The 14,527-nt window shown below is 54.6% G+C and overlaps 1 protein-coding gene across 1 annotated transcript in view; it reads right to left on the bottom strand.

The window, feature by feature from the left end:
• The window catches only part of DLG3 (discs large MAGUK scaffold protein 3), a 53,327-nt gene extending 39,263 nt beyond the window's left edge, over positions 1–14,064 (bottom strand). Inside the window, 10 exon segments of the mRNA XM_058292271.1 lie at positions 5,093–5,195; positions 5,619–5,775; positions 7,400–7,559; positions 8,177–8,321; positions 8,661–8,797; positions 9,087–9,256; positions 9,487–9,611; positions 9,957–10,007; positions 13,383–13,484; positions 13,486–14,064. Of these exon segments, the coding sequence (XP_058148254.1) occupies positions 5,093–5,195; positions 5,619–5,775; positions 7,400–7,559; positions 8,177–8,321; positions 8,661–8,797; positions 9,087–9,256; positions 9,487–9,611; positions 9,957–10,007; positions 13,383–13,484; positions 13,486–13,740 (1,405 nt within the window). The 5' untranslated portion in view covers positions 13,741–14,064.
• Positions 14,065–14,527: the final 463 nt, after the last annotated feature.

Raw genomic sequence — 14,527 nt, 5'->3', positions numbered from 1 at the left:
CCTTCACACATTTGCTATCAAGTCAAGCAAACCAACTCCCATCTTTTGGCTCCTCCTGGGGTTCCCTCTCCAATATTCCCTAGCAGTCTTCCTAAATCTACTTTTCTCCTCCAAGAGAGGGGGTAGAGGGGGTATCCCTCAGGCTTCCAGCAGCCCTTCTATCCCCAGTTTACTTCCTCCTTTGGAGCAGGGGTTTGTGGTAGTCGGGACAAAAAAGCTGTGATTTGGAGTTGCTTTTACTCCATTTGTTAACAGCTTCTGGCACCTGTAAAGTCTCAGAGAGGTATTTCTTGCTGTCTCCAACTGTGTCTGTATAAGGAAAGGGAGCTCACGGTATCTCTGCTATGGAAGGAGAGCAGTTGTGGCACAGTGGCAGAAGCCCTGAACCTGAAGTTCTCAGGAAATCTGAAAATTCAGACTTTGACTCTGACCCTTACTGGCTGTGTGAACTTGAGCAAGTCAATCAACCTCTCTAATCCTCACTTTCCTCATCTGTAAAATGGGGATAACATCTATAATATCACCTAGCCCAGAGCTATCCTGAAATTTAATGCTTACAAAAGCACCTGGAATGTACAGATACTCAATAATTCAACTCAACAAAATGTGTCAAGCTCTGTACTAGGTGCTGGAGTCACCAAGATGAATACAATAGTAATTCCCTTCAAATCATTCGCAGCACAGAGAAACTCATTTTCTTCCTTCCTTACCTTAGCCTTCTTTTAGGAGGGGAACAGAAATTTCAGGGCTTTAATTCTTTACCTTGGTATAATTTCACCTCTGTAATCTCCAGAGATCATGATGATAAGGAAGCAGCTATGTTTATACCCTGCACTCTCAAACAGGAGGACATGGAGAAGCTCACTTAAATGTTATAGGAAACATTCTTCTTTTATGCTTTCAAGTTTTTATAAACACTGATGATGCCTAACTCTTCCAGGCCCTACCTGAAGGTGTTTCCATAGCGAAAGCGCTTTGTCAGCGCCTTAAAATAAGTTTTAGAAAACTCTCATTCTCTCCCACTCCCTGTCCCCCAAGCCTATCTGGATTTACATTCCAATTGAAAAGACCAGGCACAAACGATCAGCTCCCAATTTGGCTACTTTAGTGAACAATTTCTGGCTCACCTCCTGATTTCTGGATCAGGTTTTACTGTGAAAACAAAAGGTTGTTCCAGAAAAAAACTAGCTCATTTTATAAACAGAGGCTGATATAAAGTAAGTAGGGAGAAAAAAAGTAGATGTTCACAAATAAAAATGTTATAATATGAAGTCCATACTTCCCTAGATGGAGCAATTCCATAAGTCACAGAAAAAAAATTTTTTTCATTTTAGAACAGACTGGAAATGAGCCTTTGCCAAGAGCCAGTTGTTTTAAAATTTCGATTTGAATTTTAAACAGGATTATACATGCCCAATAACATCAGGCTATTTTTAGCTAATAGGTAGAATTGTTGTGTCCACAATGGTTTGGAGCAATCAGGAGTGAAACTATTAAACAGCATCTCTCACTGTGGTTTCTCATCATTTAGCACTTGTATTTCTATTTTAACACTTTCCAAAGCTTCACTGTAAAAAATAATTGTTAAGTACCCATCCTAGATACAATATAAAGGTGAAATAGAAAGATATGGTTTCTATACTTCATCATGGGTTGAACTCACCTTAAGCAAACCAGATATATGGAATGCTCTAGGCTTGAGTATTCCCACCAAGTTGCCATCCAGCAACTTGGAGGTATGCCCAGGGGAGGTATGTTAGAAAGCAACGGTCCTAAACTTATCTACCTTTCCAAAGCTGGTAGCCCTCCGCTTCAGTTTATGTATTAAAAGGCGGAGAAGGGTAAGGAAAACGTTTTTATATTGATTGAGGTGATGGATGCACCATTCTGTGACTATATTAAAAGCCACTGAACTGTACACTTTAATGGATGAACTGTGCGGTATATGAATTAAATCTCAATAAAGCCCTTTAAAAAAAGGAGAAAAAGTTGTTATTACTCTGATGGCTCTAATTAGTCAAAGTTATTTTTTAAGCTCCCATGCAAAATAATATCTAAGGGCTACACTGGTTTGGCAATGGTGCCTCAGTCACCACTGAGGAGATCACTAATCCTCCCACATACATTTTTCTCTCATGCTCTTTCCCTAGTCTCTCTTTTGTTATTTCTTCAGTCCTTTTCCGGTTGCTCTTCCATTCTATATCTCAGGTCTCTCCGGTTTTCACAAGCACAGCTTTGTTTCCAACTGGTGGACCTCGGCATTCAGATGGTTACTGACCCTCTCCAGAAACTTTCCCTTTACAACCTTAGACAAGTCAGGTCCTTGCTCCCTTGTCACTGTTCCAGTCTGCATAATGAGGGGTTGGACTAAGTGATCCTTTCCAGTTCTCACATTCTTTGGCTCTAAGTGAAAAAAAATCCAAATAATGAACACACCCTTGGCCAATAATAAGCAAAATCTCTATCATTTTAGCCAATGGACATATATTTGGATTATGCAATCCTCCAAAGAACAGTATTTAATATATTTTAAAAAGGATCACCATGAAGTCCTTATTTTTAAAAATTAGCACTTTATCAAAGAAAAGCCAGAGCCTAACCTGGAATGCTTGAGCATCCCTCTGGACCAGCCTCCAGGGGTCCATTTTCAAAGGGAAACGAAAAACAAAAGATTTTGTATGTTGGGGCACTGTTGGATTTACCAAACCTAAGAAAGAAAGAAGACTGGGGCGGCAGAGCCCCAGTGGTTCAAGTGAATTCTAAGAGAAGAAAAGCCTCATGGAGCAAGTGGTAAAAAGATTTAACATAATGACAGCACCTCAACATACATTATAGACTCTCTGGGAATATACTCAGGGAGCACTAAACACTGCAGGAATCCCCTTACCCTGGAAACCTGCAACTTTTCTTGTCAACCGGTTGCATTCCCTCCAAAAAATGACCAAAATCTCTAGTCACAAATTTCCAACATACTACCACCAGACACTCTAAATCCACAGTATTGTTTCTACCTGCCCAACATCAGAGAGCAAAACCGAAAGAAACACATCCATTTCTCCTACACACACACACACACACACACACATACACACACTAATATGCAAGAGAAACCATTTCCTTTGCAGAACCCGACGTTTTCTAAGTTGTGGGCATGAAATGGATAAATAATGGTTCCTAATAAAAATCAGACGTTTGGCTCTATACTGAGAAGCAAACATCACAGACATAAATCATCCGAACAATAACCCCAAAGTGTGTTCCTTGTCATGAAGCTGACCACCAAACCTGGAGGGAAATGACTCAAAGTGCCCACTGGCACTTTTTCCCATTCCCGCACACCCAACAAACCTTCCTCTCACATACCTACCCACACCGCCGTCCCCCATCCAAAAAGCCTCGTGGCGGAGTCCCTCTCTTCTTTCTTTCCCCTCAAGCGCGGGAGGAAAGCCCAAAGGTAGGCGCTTTTGAGCCCTTACTGCCTGGCAAAGTAGCTCTCCGCCTCTCCACGTCTTATTGTGGCTCCAGAACACCTGCCGGGACAGAGGCCCCTTCCTCCATCCTAGGAAGCGACCCTGCAAGGCCTAAGTACCTAGTTCCAGGGGTCCTGGCGCTGGAGCCCTCGGGGACAAAGGAAGTTGGGAACAGGGTTGAAAACCCGGGCGAACAAAAGGGGGAGGCAACGAGGGCACCAAACCCCATCTCGGGTGTTCCCAGAGGTAACCAGGTTTGGCAGAGAAACGCGGGGAGGGGGGAGGGGAAGAGTTCAAAAATGCCTCTGGGGACTGGGGTCGCGAGCCTCGGGGGGCGCGGCTGCGAGCAAGAAGGCGGCTGAAGGCAGGACCTTGGGAGCGAGAAGGGGGCTCACTTCGCGGGTGGGCCGAGGAGATGGCCAAAGGCTGGAGGCCAGGCAGGGCCCAACCGTGGAAGACCCGGGCCCTCCGCCCCGCGCAGCGCTCCTCGGGGCCTCCGGGGAGGGGCGCGAAGGCAGGCTGCGCGCCGCGCGGGCTGGGAGCGTGCTGCGAAGGGATTTGGCGGTGGGTGGGGAGATGCGGGAACAGCAGAGTTGGGAGTGCAGTGTTGAAGAGAAGAGCCAAGAACACAACCGTGGAGAGGCGAGGGGGGGGACTGTAGGGGGGGGCTTGACCCTCCGTCCGCCTCACCTCACCTGGAGTCGGGTCGGAGTCCAGGTCTAGTCCTGAGAAAGCTCAAGCTCCAGGAGGCCCCTCTGTCCCGCGCGGGAGACCATGGACACAAAGCGGGGCGCGCGGGAGGAGGGAGGAGGGAGGGGGAGGGAAGAGAAGGGGGAGGAGGAGACGCCTGAGGCGCACGAGGGAGAAAGGAGGGGCGCCTGCCACCCGCCTCCTGGGTCAGGGGGCGGGGCGTGCGGCTGGAGGCAGCGCCCGGCCAGCCAATGCGCACCCCGCCGGCCAGCTGGCCAGGGCGTGCCTTCCAGCAGCTCACCTCGGCACCTGGGCCTTGGCTGGCCCCAGCCAATCCGAAGCCTGTATTGCATAAACGGCCCCGCCCATTCGTCCCCAGGCCTGGGTACAGCTCACCGAGAATACTAAGATGGCCCCCGCAGGGGAGTGGGGTCGATCCCCCCATCCCCAACTCCAAAGGCTTTCCCAGAGCGTTTCGGGGTCTTTCACGGTCACCCTGAGGAGAGGAGGATATGGCGCGGGGGGGGGGGGGCGGTTTCCTCGCGGTTGGTCCCTGGATCTCTTAGGTCGGGTCTCTTTTCCCTACCCTCCTCTTGTTCCAGGGCACCCGGTTGGTTCCCTGCCTTCCCCTTTGGGCCCTTCACCTTCCCTTCCCTTTTCCAGTCTCCCCAATCTCTGGGCTTCCTCCCCGAGGCTGCTGCCCACTGCCGGCCTTCTGCTGCACTGCAGTTCCTGATTAGCAGACTCTGAACACCACCGGATGGATGCTCCCAAACTAACCAAACCAACCCCTGCCGAGAATGAAAAGGAAAAAGGAAGGGGGTAGAAGGGACTTGGTCAAGTGGTTTCATTACCTATCATGGCAAAAAAGCCAACCCTTAGTATAAGTCCAAACTTCACAAAGCATCTCTTCCCACCTTCCCTTCTCCTACCTTCAGGTCTGTACTGGGCCACAATAGTGACTGACTGGCCAGCCCGTTTCAGAGCAGCTGCAGCCTGCTCATGAGTTGCATTCCTCAGGTTCACTCCATTCACCTGTACACAGAGAGGAGCCATGAGCCACCTCCAAAGCAAAAAAGGGGTCTCCTGTCCTAACAGTCAGGAAAAGGAGATGGGTAGCCCATCCCTAAAGCCTATTCAGATGCCTTTGCCAATATCCCATCCTAGCCCCCTAAGAAGAGACCTAAAGGATACAACATCTCTGATGTAATAATTATCTATGTGTGGCTCAAAGGCTAATCGGGTTTAAGAACCAAGAGCCATTCATTTCCTCCTCAAGGATGAGTCTGGTCTTGGTTCCTGTCCCTCACCAAGGATATCTAGAAAGAGAATATAAGTTTTCCCAGCTCAGAGCCCTTCTCCCATCTTGAGAATCATTCCTTGGAGAAAGTCAAGCTCTCCTCTCTTCCCTTTTAGACTAGCACAGCTCTCATCCTCCCACCTCTTTTGTCTCCTCACCGATAAGATCCGGTCTCCCCTGCGCAGCTCCCCACTCAGGTCAGCTGGGCCTCCTGCCAGGATGAAGGAGACAAAAATGCCTTCTCCATCCTCTCCTCCTACAATGTTGAAGCCCAGGCCTGTGGAACCCTTGTGGAGGATGATCTTGCGGGGCTCTCTGGTGGGAAAGGAGGAGAGCGGTCAGAACAAGGTAGATACCAACTGTTTTCCCTGTGAGGGCCGGCCTGGAACAAGATCCATACTTGCTGTAGGGAGTAAGGGCCTGGGCCCCTGTGTGCATCATGCCCTGTCCCTCCCTTCCTCTCCTGAAACCCGCTTGGCTGTTCTCTCCTGCCAGCTGCCAAGTTTCAGTTCCTCTTCCCTCCCTTCTTCCTGAGAGCTTAGAGTCAACTTCCCATGGAAAGTCTACCCTCTCTGTGGTCAATCAACCTCTACCCTGGGCTCTAGACACCAAATCTCAGAGCCCACTCACTAGCCCTCTTCCTCCCCAGATTCTCCTATCCTGCCAACCAGTGTAATGGTACCTGGCTCACGAGAAGGGGTATCAGGGGCAGTGGAATCACCCTGGGGTTGACAGCACTCACCATCTACAAAATTTGTATTCTTACATCTGCTCCTCCGTAGTCTCAAAATTCCCCCCACCAAACCTGACCTCTACTTTCCCCAACAACATATTTAGTCTCCAGCCACCTCTGCGTACCCTTGCTAGGTGACATGGGAGACAGAGATAAATTCCAGGTGCCAAAGGGAGCTCAGAAGCCTAATTGAAGAGAGGGGGTAAGCACATGAAAAATGCAACTAAAACTAAACATGGCTAAGGAATCCCTCTGTAAAGGGTCACCGCCGAGCCATCAGGTAAGAGCAGACCTGGCACACAGTTGCACCTGGATATCCAGACAATCTCACTCCCAACACACACTCTTGGCCCCATGGCCTTCCCTTGTTTGAAGCATCCTTCATCAGAGGAGCCACCAGTCCTTTTCTCACTCCCAGTCTCGGTTGCGGGGTTCCCTCCCTGAGACCCCGAGTCCCAGATGCTCACCCTTGGCACCCCTTCTCTCCTACCTGGCATCCGCTCCAGGCCGCAGGGAGCGGAGGGGCCAGGCCCACCTCTTCGAAGCCCTCCTCCAGGCCGAGGCCGAGCTCAAGCCCAAGCCCAGGGCCAAGCCGGAGCCTGAGAACTTGCGTGCCCTCTCCATAGCTCCTGCAGCTCTGCCCCATCCGCCTACCCTTCCGGCTTCACAGCAGCCAGCCCGGCAGCCTACCAGGCCCCACCCGGCAAACCTGTCCCGGGAATCCCAGCCGGCCCGACCAGTTCCTAGGCGGCAATCGCCGCCGCTGCTGCCGCTGCCGCCGCTGAAGTGGGGCGGGGACGGTCCCTGCGAGGCCACCAGGCCTGCTAGCCTCCCCGCGTCCCGCCAACCCCACAGGCTGCGCGGCTTTCTTTTCGAATTTGGAGTGGGAAAAGCCGAGAGGACCGCAACTAACTCGGAGCGCAAAACGCCGCAGCCCCCAGCTCCTTAGGCCCCCAAAAGCTCGACCCCACCCTTTTCCTCCACCCTCGGATCCCGGGCCGCACACTTGACACTCCCCCTGATGGCAGAACTTGTCCCTGCAGCTATCTCTGACCCTCCCTGGGGCCCCCAGGACTGAGAGAGGGCCTCAGGCCCCAAAGCAGGGAGCCAAGAGGAAGTTAGCCTCTTTGCCACACTACAAAGGTGGCCTATGGCCCGCCAGAAACTTATTCCTCTACTCACCCATCTCTGCACAGGAGGTCATACCTGGTGAATTCCTCCTCCGCCAGCATGTGCCTGGGGATTGGAGAGTAGCGGGCTGGGGGAACCTGAGGAGCAGCTGGGTAGCTGACCTTGCTCTCCACTGCCCCGAGATAACCCAGGCTGGAATTATGGCTTATGTGGTTGTCAGCCAAGGCAGTAAAAGCTGGAAACAAGAAAAGAAAAGTTCAGAGACCACTCCAGACAGGGCTCTACCCCCAACACCCCCCCCCCCCCCCCGCAAGGACTTTCTGCCACATCTCACCTCAAGTACAAAAGAGACCAAGGGAAGTCAGTTCCTCTGGCCTCTCCTCCCAGCTCCAACTGCCCCCCTTCCCCCGCCCCATGGTCCCTCCTCCACAGTCCCTTTCTGAATCCTGGGCTCACTCCTGTGAGCCTTAGAAAGATGAAGTCAAGGCAGTCTACAAAGAAAAGCATGACTAGAGGTGTGACTAATAATAATCCCTCACATCTCTAAAGCCTAATACAGTTTTCAAAGAGCTTTCTCGTCCATGATCTCATTTGATCCTTGCAGCAGTCCTATGAGGAAGGCAGGACATATATCATTAGCTCCTTTTTGCTAAAGAGGAAACTGAAGACAGCAGAAGGGACTTATCCAAGGTCGCCCAGCTACAAGGGGACAGAGTTGGGCTGGGCACTAGTTCTCTGCTCTGGGCACTAGTTCTCTGCTCTCTCTAAAAAGAGGTCTGAACTTCTTCTGTACCAAAGACCAAGGGCCCCAGAAGCTTCAGGCCAGGGATAGGACTGGGGACGTGTACGTACTGCTGGCGTAGTCTGGAGGTGCGTACATGTCATTGAGGTGGAGGTTGCCTGGTTTGGCTACCTTCAGATAAACCATATCAGAGGTGTTCTTCAGTGAAGCTACAGCTTCCTCGTGCCTCACATCCTGCAGGTTGGTGTTGTTCACCTAGTAGAGGAGAAACCTTAAGGCACTTGGGAGAAGAGAGGGCCTCTTCAGGAAACCCAGAGGGGTGCCCTTTCAGGAAAATCCAACAGTGCTCTAACAGAGGTCCCAGTATAATGTGGTGAAGAGCTCAGAGGTAGGAGGTAGGGGTAGGGGTAGGGTGGTGAGGGAGCCCCAGCCATGGAGATAACTGGGACTTTGGTGTCTGAGCAAACACAATTCAGATGACGCTCTTGAAATTATTCCCCACCATGCCTAGGTGAGATTTAGGTGGAGTGAAAGGGTGCTGGAGCTCCACCTCCCCACCCAACTACTTGAGCATTCCCGTGAAGGCCATCTCACCGCCAGCAGCCGGTCCCCAATCTGCAGACGTCCATCCTTCTGGGCAGCACCCCCCTCGATAATCTTGGTGATGTAGATGCTATTGTCTCCTGGGATGTGCTGGTTGCCGATGCCCCCTGCAATGCTGAAACCCAAGCCTGGGTGGGAGCCAGCAGGGGGTGGGAAGGACCACAAGGAGAGGTCAGAGTGTGCAAGTAATCCCAAATCCAGCCCCCTTTCCGCCAGCCCCCCAGGACCTTTCCCAAGGGTCCCAAACACTAGGCTGAGATCCTGAGGACAGTAAGGGTGAGACCCATGGTCAAGGCTGTAAGCTGGAATGGGGGGGAGGTGGAAATCAGGCAAACAGTAAGGTTGTTCCCTTCCACTTCCTACCAGGCTAGCCAGGGCCCATGGTCCAGGGGCTCTGGCCAGAGCAGAGGGCCGCACCTTTGGGGCCTTTGAGCAGGTTGACCTCCATGATGGTCTCGGGTGGGGGCTGTCGCCTTCTCACCACCAACCGCACCACAGGGCCTGCCTCCTTCAGCGCCTCCACAGCCCTGCTGTGCACCACCTCTGACACATCCACCTCATTCACCCGCAGCACGCAGTCATTCACCCTGCAGGGATGGGGTGGAAACCCGAGAGGCACGACACTGTGCCATAGCCCCTCTACCCCCTCTCCTGCCTTCTCCACATTCCCTTCCTGCCCCTCCTCCTCCATTTTCTCTTTCTAGCCCCTCCCCTTCCCCCTCTTCCCCCTCTCAGGCCAGCCTGCCAGGCCAAGCCCTCTTCCCTTCATCTCCGCCCTGCCCCCTGCCACCCCCACCCTGCTTCCAGTCCACCTCACCCCAGCCTGCCATCCATGGCAGCCGCTCCACCAGGAATGATCTTGGTAATAAAGATTCCAGGGTCATCGGGGACATGGGGGTTGTCGATGCCACCTGCGATACTGAAGCCCAGGCCAGAGTTGCCCTGCCGAAGTAGGTGGAGGGGTACCGTCTGTTCACTCAGCAGGCACAAAGGAGGGTTCATGGCACCCCACCTCCCCCTACCTCCCAAGGCATGTTCTCCAGACCTCAGAAGGGACCAGGACAGACCCCATCCCCTCCCAATTCGCAGGCCTCAGCAAGCAAGGTCAATTAATATTTGTTAGTCAGATGATTGATTGATGCAGTTATGCAAACTCTGAGGGCTGATGTTCCCCCATCCTCCCAAAGCAGGTCCTTCCATGAGTCTTGAGACCAAGGTTCAGGACCCTCCCCTCTCCCAGCTTGCACCCTCCTATTCCCTCTTGTCCCCTTCCACTGGCAGACTCACCCGCTCAAGTACTATCTCCTCATACTTGAACATGCCATCGCTGCCATTCACCTAGGGGAAGACACAGGCAGTTCCCTGGGTGCTCCCAGCCATCTGCCCCCTGGTCAGCCTGCCTTCTACCCCAGCCCATTCCCCACAGAGCAGTAGAGCCTGAGTTCATCCCAGGGGACTTCTTGGCCACAGGTGGGAAGACCCTGACCCCCGAGGGGGCCATCCCCCTCCCCTGGCTATCAGCCACATTGGGCCAAACCCAGCCACTCCTTTAGCCCAGATCAGTTGTCTCAGACTGAGCCAGCCAGTGGTACACTTCCTGAAAGGCTGGGGTTCACTGTGAGGGCCTAGTGGTGCAGGGCTGCCCTGAGAGGGATGGCAGAGATTGAGCATGGTTGATAAACCATGCCGTGTCTGGCATCCATAGGGGGCACCTGGTGACTTGGACAGGGATGACCCCTTCCCCTTCTGAACCCTAGTTCCCCCTGACTTGGGGACCATAGACTCCCACTTTGGAACTGGAAGGACAACAGGCACCATCTTGTCCAAACCCTCTCTCGTGTTACAGATGGTGACACTGAGACCCAGAGAGGACACCGGATGTGCCTAAAGGCACTTTGGAAGCTAGTAGCAGAGCAGGGGTCTAGAAATCTGGATCTCCAGGTGCTCTCTGGATTAAAGCAAGCTACCAAGGCCATGAGTGTTTTGGTCACTCATCCCCTTCCCCCAGAAGAGCTTGGGGTGGGGGGAGAGGAAAGTTTCCCCTTCAAAACACCTCAGGAACCCTTACTGAATGCCTCTTTCTATGTCCCCAGGAACCCAACTCCTCAAATTGGGCAGAAGAGGCCAAAGTCCTAACCCATTTTCTACCAAGGAGCTTCAGATGCTGAACCTTTCATGTTTCCCAGTGGAAAGGGCCAGGGAGGGATCTGGGCAGGAACCAGAGGCAAAGCCAGGAGCAGGACAGGAGCAGAGTGGATAAGATCCCCCCCATGCATGGTGGGGGGAAACTGAGGACCCAAGGGCCAACTATCAGCAGAGCCTGTGGCCTTCAACACGCAGTAGCCATGGGAGGAGAGGCAAGGGAAGGGGTTTGAAAGGCAGGGTGGGTCTGAACAATCTACAATGGTGGCCTCCCAGACAGGACTCGCGGCCATTTGTCAAGTGAAAACATGACACTGGACAGATAAATAGCACTTTCTTCCTTGCCTTCTGCTCCCATCCTCAAGCATGGAGGGGGGGCATGACTAGTCAGACCTCTTGCCTCTCTCCCCAGGTATCCAGCTCCCCCACCCTCATCTTTCTCTGACTGCATTGGACATTTTCTGCCTCCTGCCTCCTCCTCCAGAAGAGCTGGAAACAGTGGGCAGGTCTCCTCTGCATGCCCCGCTCTGCCTCCTCGCCTGTCCCACCTCCACCCCACGCAGCTTTGGCTTGGAGAGGCAGAGAGGAGGAGAGGGGGAGAGGGCTGGCTAGTCATGCCTCTACCCTCTCTGGCCTGGTCCCAGGACTTTGTGCCCTGCACCTCTGGGAGTGGGTTGGAGGCCTCTGGCTGCAACCCCCATTCTGGCCCCTGGTCCCAGGAGGAAGAACCAAGGGCCCTTCAGAGCCCTGTGACCAGTGCAGCTGCCCGAAGTACCATGTGGACAGACACACAGGCCAAAGGACCCCCGGTTCTTGTGTGCATCTGTTGTACAATGTGTGCCCACATGTGCCAAACCATGCCACAAGCCCAGCTGAGCACGGCTCCAGAGACTCCCCTTCCCTCTGGTCCCCCTCCCCCCTTTCAGGGACCCTGCTTCCAGAACCAGGAACCATTCAGGGATCAGCCCTGGCAAAGACACCTGGGTCAAGTGGCCCAACCCTGCGACCAGCTGAACAGGGTAAACCTGAGAGGGTATTTATAGGGGGAAGACCCCAGGGAAGAGGGAAAGGGGGATTCACTGGAGAGGGCAAGAGGCTAAGGCAAAGGAGAAAGAAAGCAGAAAGTGCAGACAGACAGAAAGCCAGGTCTCCTCTCCTCTCCCCAGGAAGTCCCCACCTTTGCTTCCCAGCAAGCAAGTGAGTGAAAGCACATCCTATCCCCAAAGGAGGACGGAGGGCAGCCAAAACGGTTACCAGCTTGGGGCGGTCAGTACCTGCCCTCGACAGCAAAGCCTCCTCCTCCTCTCTCCCCGCCTGGGGGGCTGCAGAGCAGGATAACCAGACAGGCCCTCCGCCATGCATGCCAGGGACGTGGCTCTGCCTGCCCAGCCTCCATTTTGCTGCTTCTCCCACAGATGCTCCTTCCATTTTCTAAACCGGCAGTTTAGGCTGGAAGTGGAAGCCGAGTTGTGCTCAGCACCCAGGGGGCTCCCGAGCTGTGCCAGGTCAGAGCTAGGGGGACAAGTTCTCCCACATCTGGGGGTACTCAAGGGGGACCTGCCTCACTGGGGCCAGTCCCTGCACCATTCCCCTTGCTTGGCTCCAGGCACCATGACCGCTTTGGATGGAGGTAGCTTGCTTCAGCCCCCCACCCCCAACACACACACACACAAACACATACTTCAGGGCTGCTTGGACAAAAGAGTCCGTCCTTCTCAGCAGCCTCTCAGCCTCGCTTGGGACGCGTCTCTTGCCTCCTCCCTCTCCCCTCCTTTGCCTGTCAAGCACTTCTCACCAGGGACACCACATACACAAACACACACACACACAGCCACATGCATGCACACACTTGCAGCCACATGCTCACACACATAGACATGTAGCCACATAGACGAATACAGCTATCCCCACAGCCTTATCTACAGAGACACCTCCACATCCAGAGAGACATCCCCACATGTCCATGTGCACATTCACACACAAAGGGACTGTAACCAAGAGGGATTCAGGGCATCGAGGAATGAAGCTCAGCAAGCAGGGCACATGGGCTCCTCTACATAGCTTCACAGGAGCTTGGTTGCCTTCCTCCACACATCCCAACATACATACACACACATATGTCCTCCCCTACGCAGAGCACTGTGCCCCCTCCTCCCCTCCTGTTGAGACACACCACACACAGCCCCCGCAGAACCTCCCGCCCCCTGCCAGACACAGAGACACTGCCAACCCCCCACATTGAGACAAACCCAATCCCCCACACACAGGAAAATGAGGAGAATGTGCCCCTCTGCCATCCCTCCACCTCCTGACACACACTGCTCCTCCCAATCCTCTCCAAATGGAGACCCCCCCGCCAAGCAGACAGACACAAGGAACCACACGTTTCCAACTGCCTCTCTTTGCCCAGCTGAGATGCTAGGGCTCAGAGTCCACGGGCTTGGAGCCCCAGCTCCCCCTGCTGCAACCGAGGCCTCTAGGCTCCCACTCTCCAGCCCTCCTGGGTTGCTCCTCCGGTTCTCCCCCCCCCCCGCCCTTCCTCCCTCCCCCCTCCCCCCCGCAGATCCATACCTGCTCATACCAGTCCCGGTTGGTGCAGGTGCACTCTGGCCACCAGCTGGGGCCGCTGCCGTTGAGTTTGGGGGTGCTCTTGCCCGGGACTGGCTTAGGGGGGAACTGGCCCCACATCCCGACCGGTGGGGATGAGCTTGGCCTTGGTGCGGGGGGTGGGGGTAGCCCCCGCCTGCGAGGGCAGGGTCTGCGAGCTGTAGCCCCCATAACCTGCGCCGGCCCCATTGCCCCCACCTGGCCCGTAGGGATCGGGTACCTGCCAGTCCCCGTAGCCGGGAGGTTCGAGGCGCCGCAGAGCGGCCAGGCGGGTCACCTCGTAGCACTCGGGGCACTTACAGCAGTGCTGGTGCTTGTGCATGGCACTGCCCCCCGAGGCTCGGATCCCCCAGCCCACGCCGGTTTCCACGCCGCCGCCGCCGCCGGGCTCCCGGGCACACTCACACTGCTCGGACCAGGAAGGGGGGGGCACCCGTGGGGGCGCCCGGGCGGAGCGGGGCCTGGGGCCGGGCGGGCGTCCCGGGGCCTCCGCCCCCACGCTGCCCCGCACCCACGCCTCCCCCTCCAGCACTGGCGGCTCCGTGTCGCCCGTCGTGGCTCCTGGGCCGAGGCCCAGCGGCGAAAAAGAAGCAGGAGCAGGAGCAGAGGCTGGGTTCTGCGAGGACCGCTTCTGCTCTGGTCCCCAGGATGGATCTGAGTGGAGTCAAGAGCATCTCTCCCTGGCTCCCTTCTCAGTTGATTCCAGCCAATCAGGGCGCAGAGTCGGCAGCGGCAGCGGCAGGAATGCTAAACAGCAGTTCCTTAAAGGAACAGAGGCAGTGGCGCCCGCCCCATCCCGGTTCAGCCCCATCTCCCTGGTCTCGGGGGCACCCCCGACCCTAGGGGTGGGGACAAGGGAGCTTAGACCACGGGAGAGCTCAGCCCCCAATTTCCTGCCCCATTATCCCCCCATTTCAGTCTGTCCTCTGCCCGCTCCTCCCCACCCCACTTCCAAGAAGGAGTTGCAGGAAAGATGCTCAGTGGGTCTCCAGGCTTGCCCTGAGCTGGGGCCACCAGAAGTGAAGACTTGAGGCAGCAGAAGGAAGCAAAAGGATGCTGGTGCCGGGTGAGGGAGGTGCTTTCTCCTATGGGAGACCAAAGAAGAGGAT

Source organism: Dasypus novemcinctus, chromosome X (assembly GCF_030445035.2).
Source record: "Dasypus novemcinctus isolate mDasNov1 chromosome X, mDasNov1.1.hap2, whole genome shotgun sequence".
Lineage (NCBI taxonomy): Eukaryota > Metazoa > Chordata > Mammalia > Cingulata > Dasypodidae > Dasypus > Dasypus novemcinctus.
This window is presented reverse-complemented; position numbering and strand designations above follow the sequence as displayed.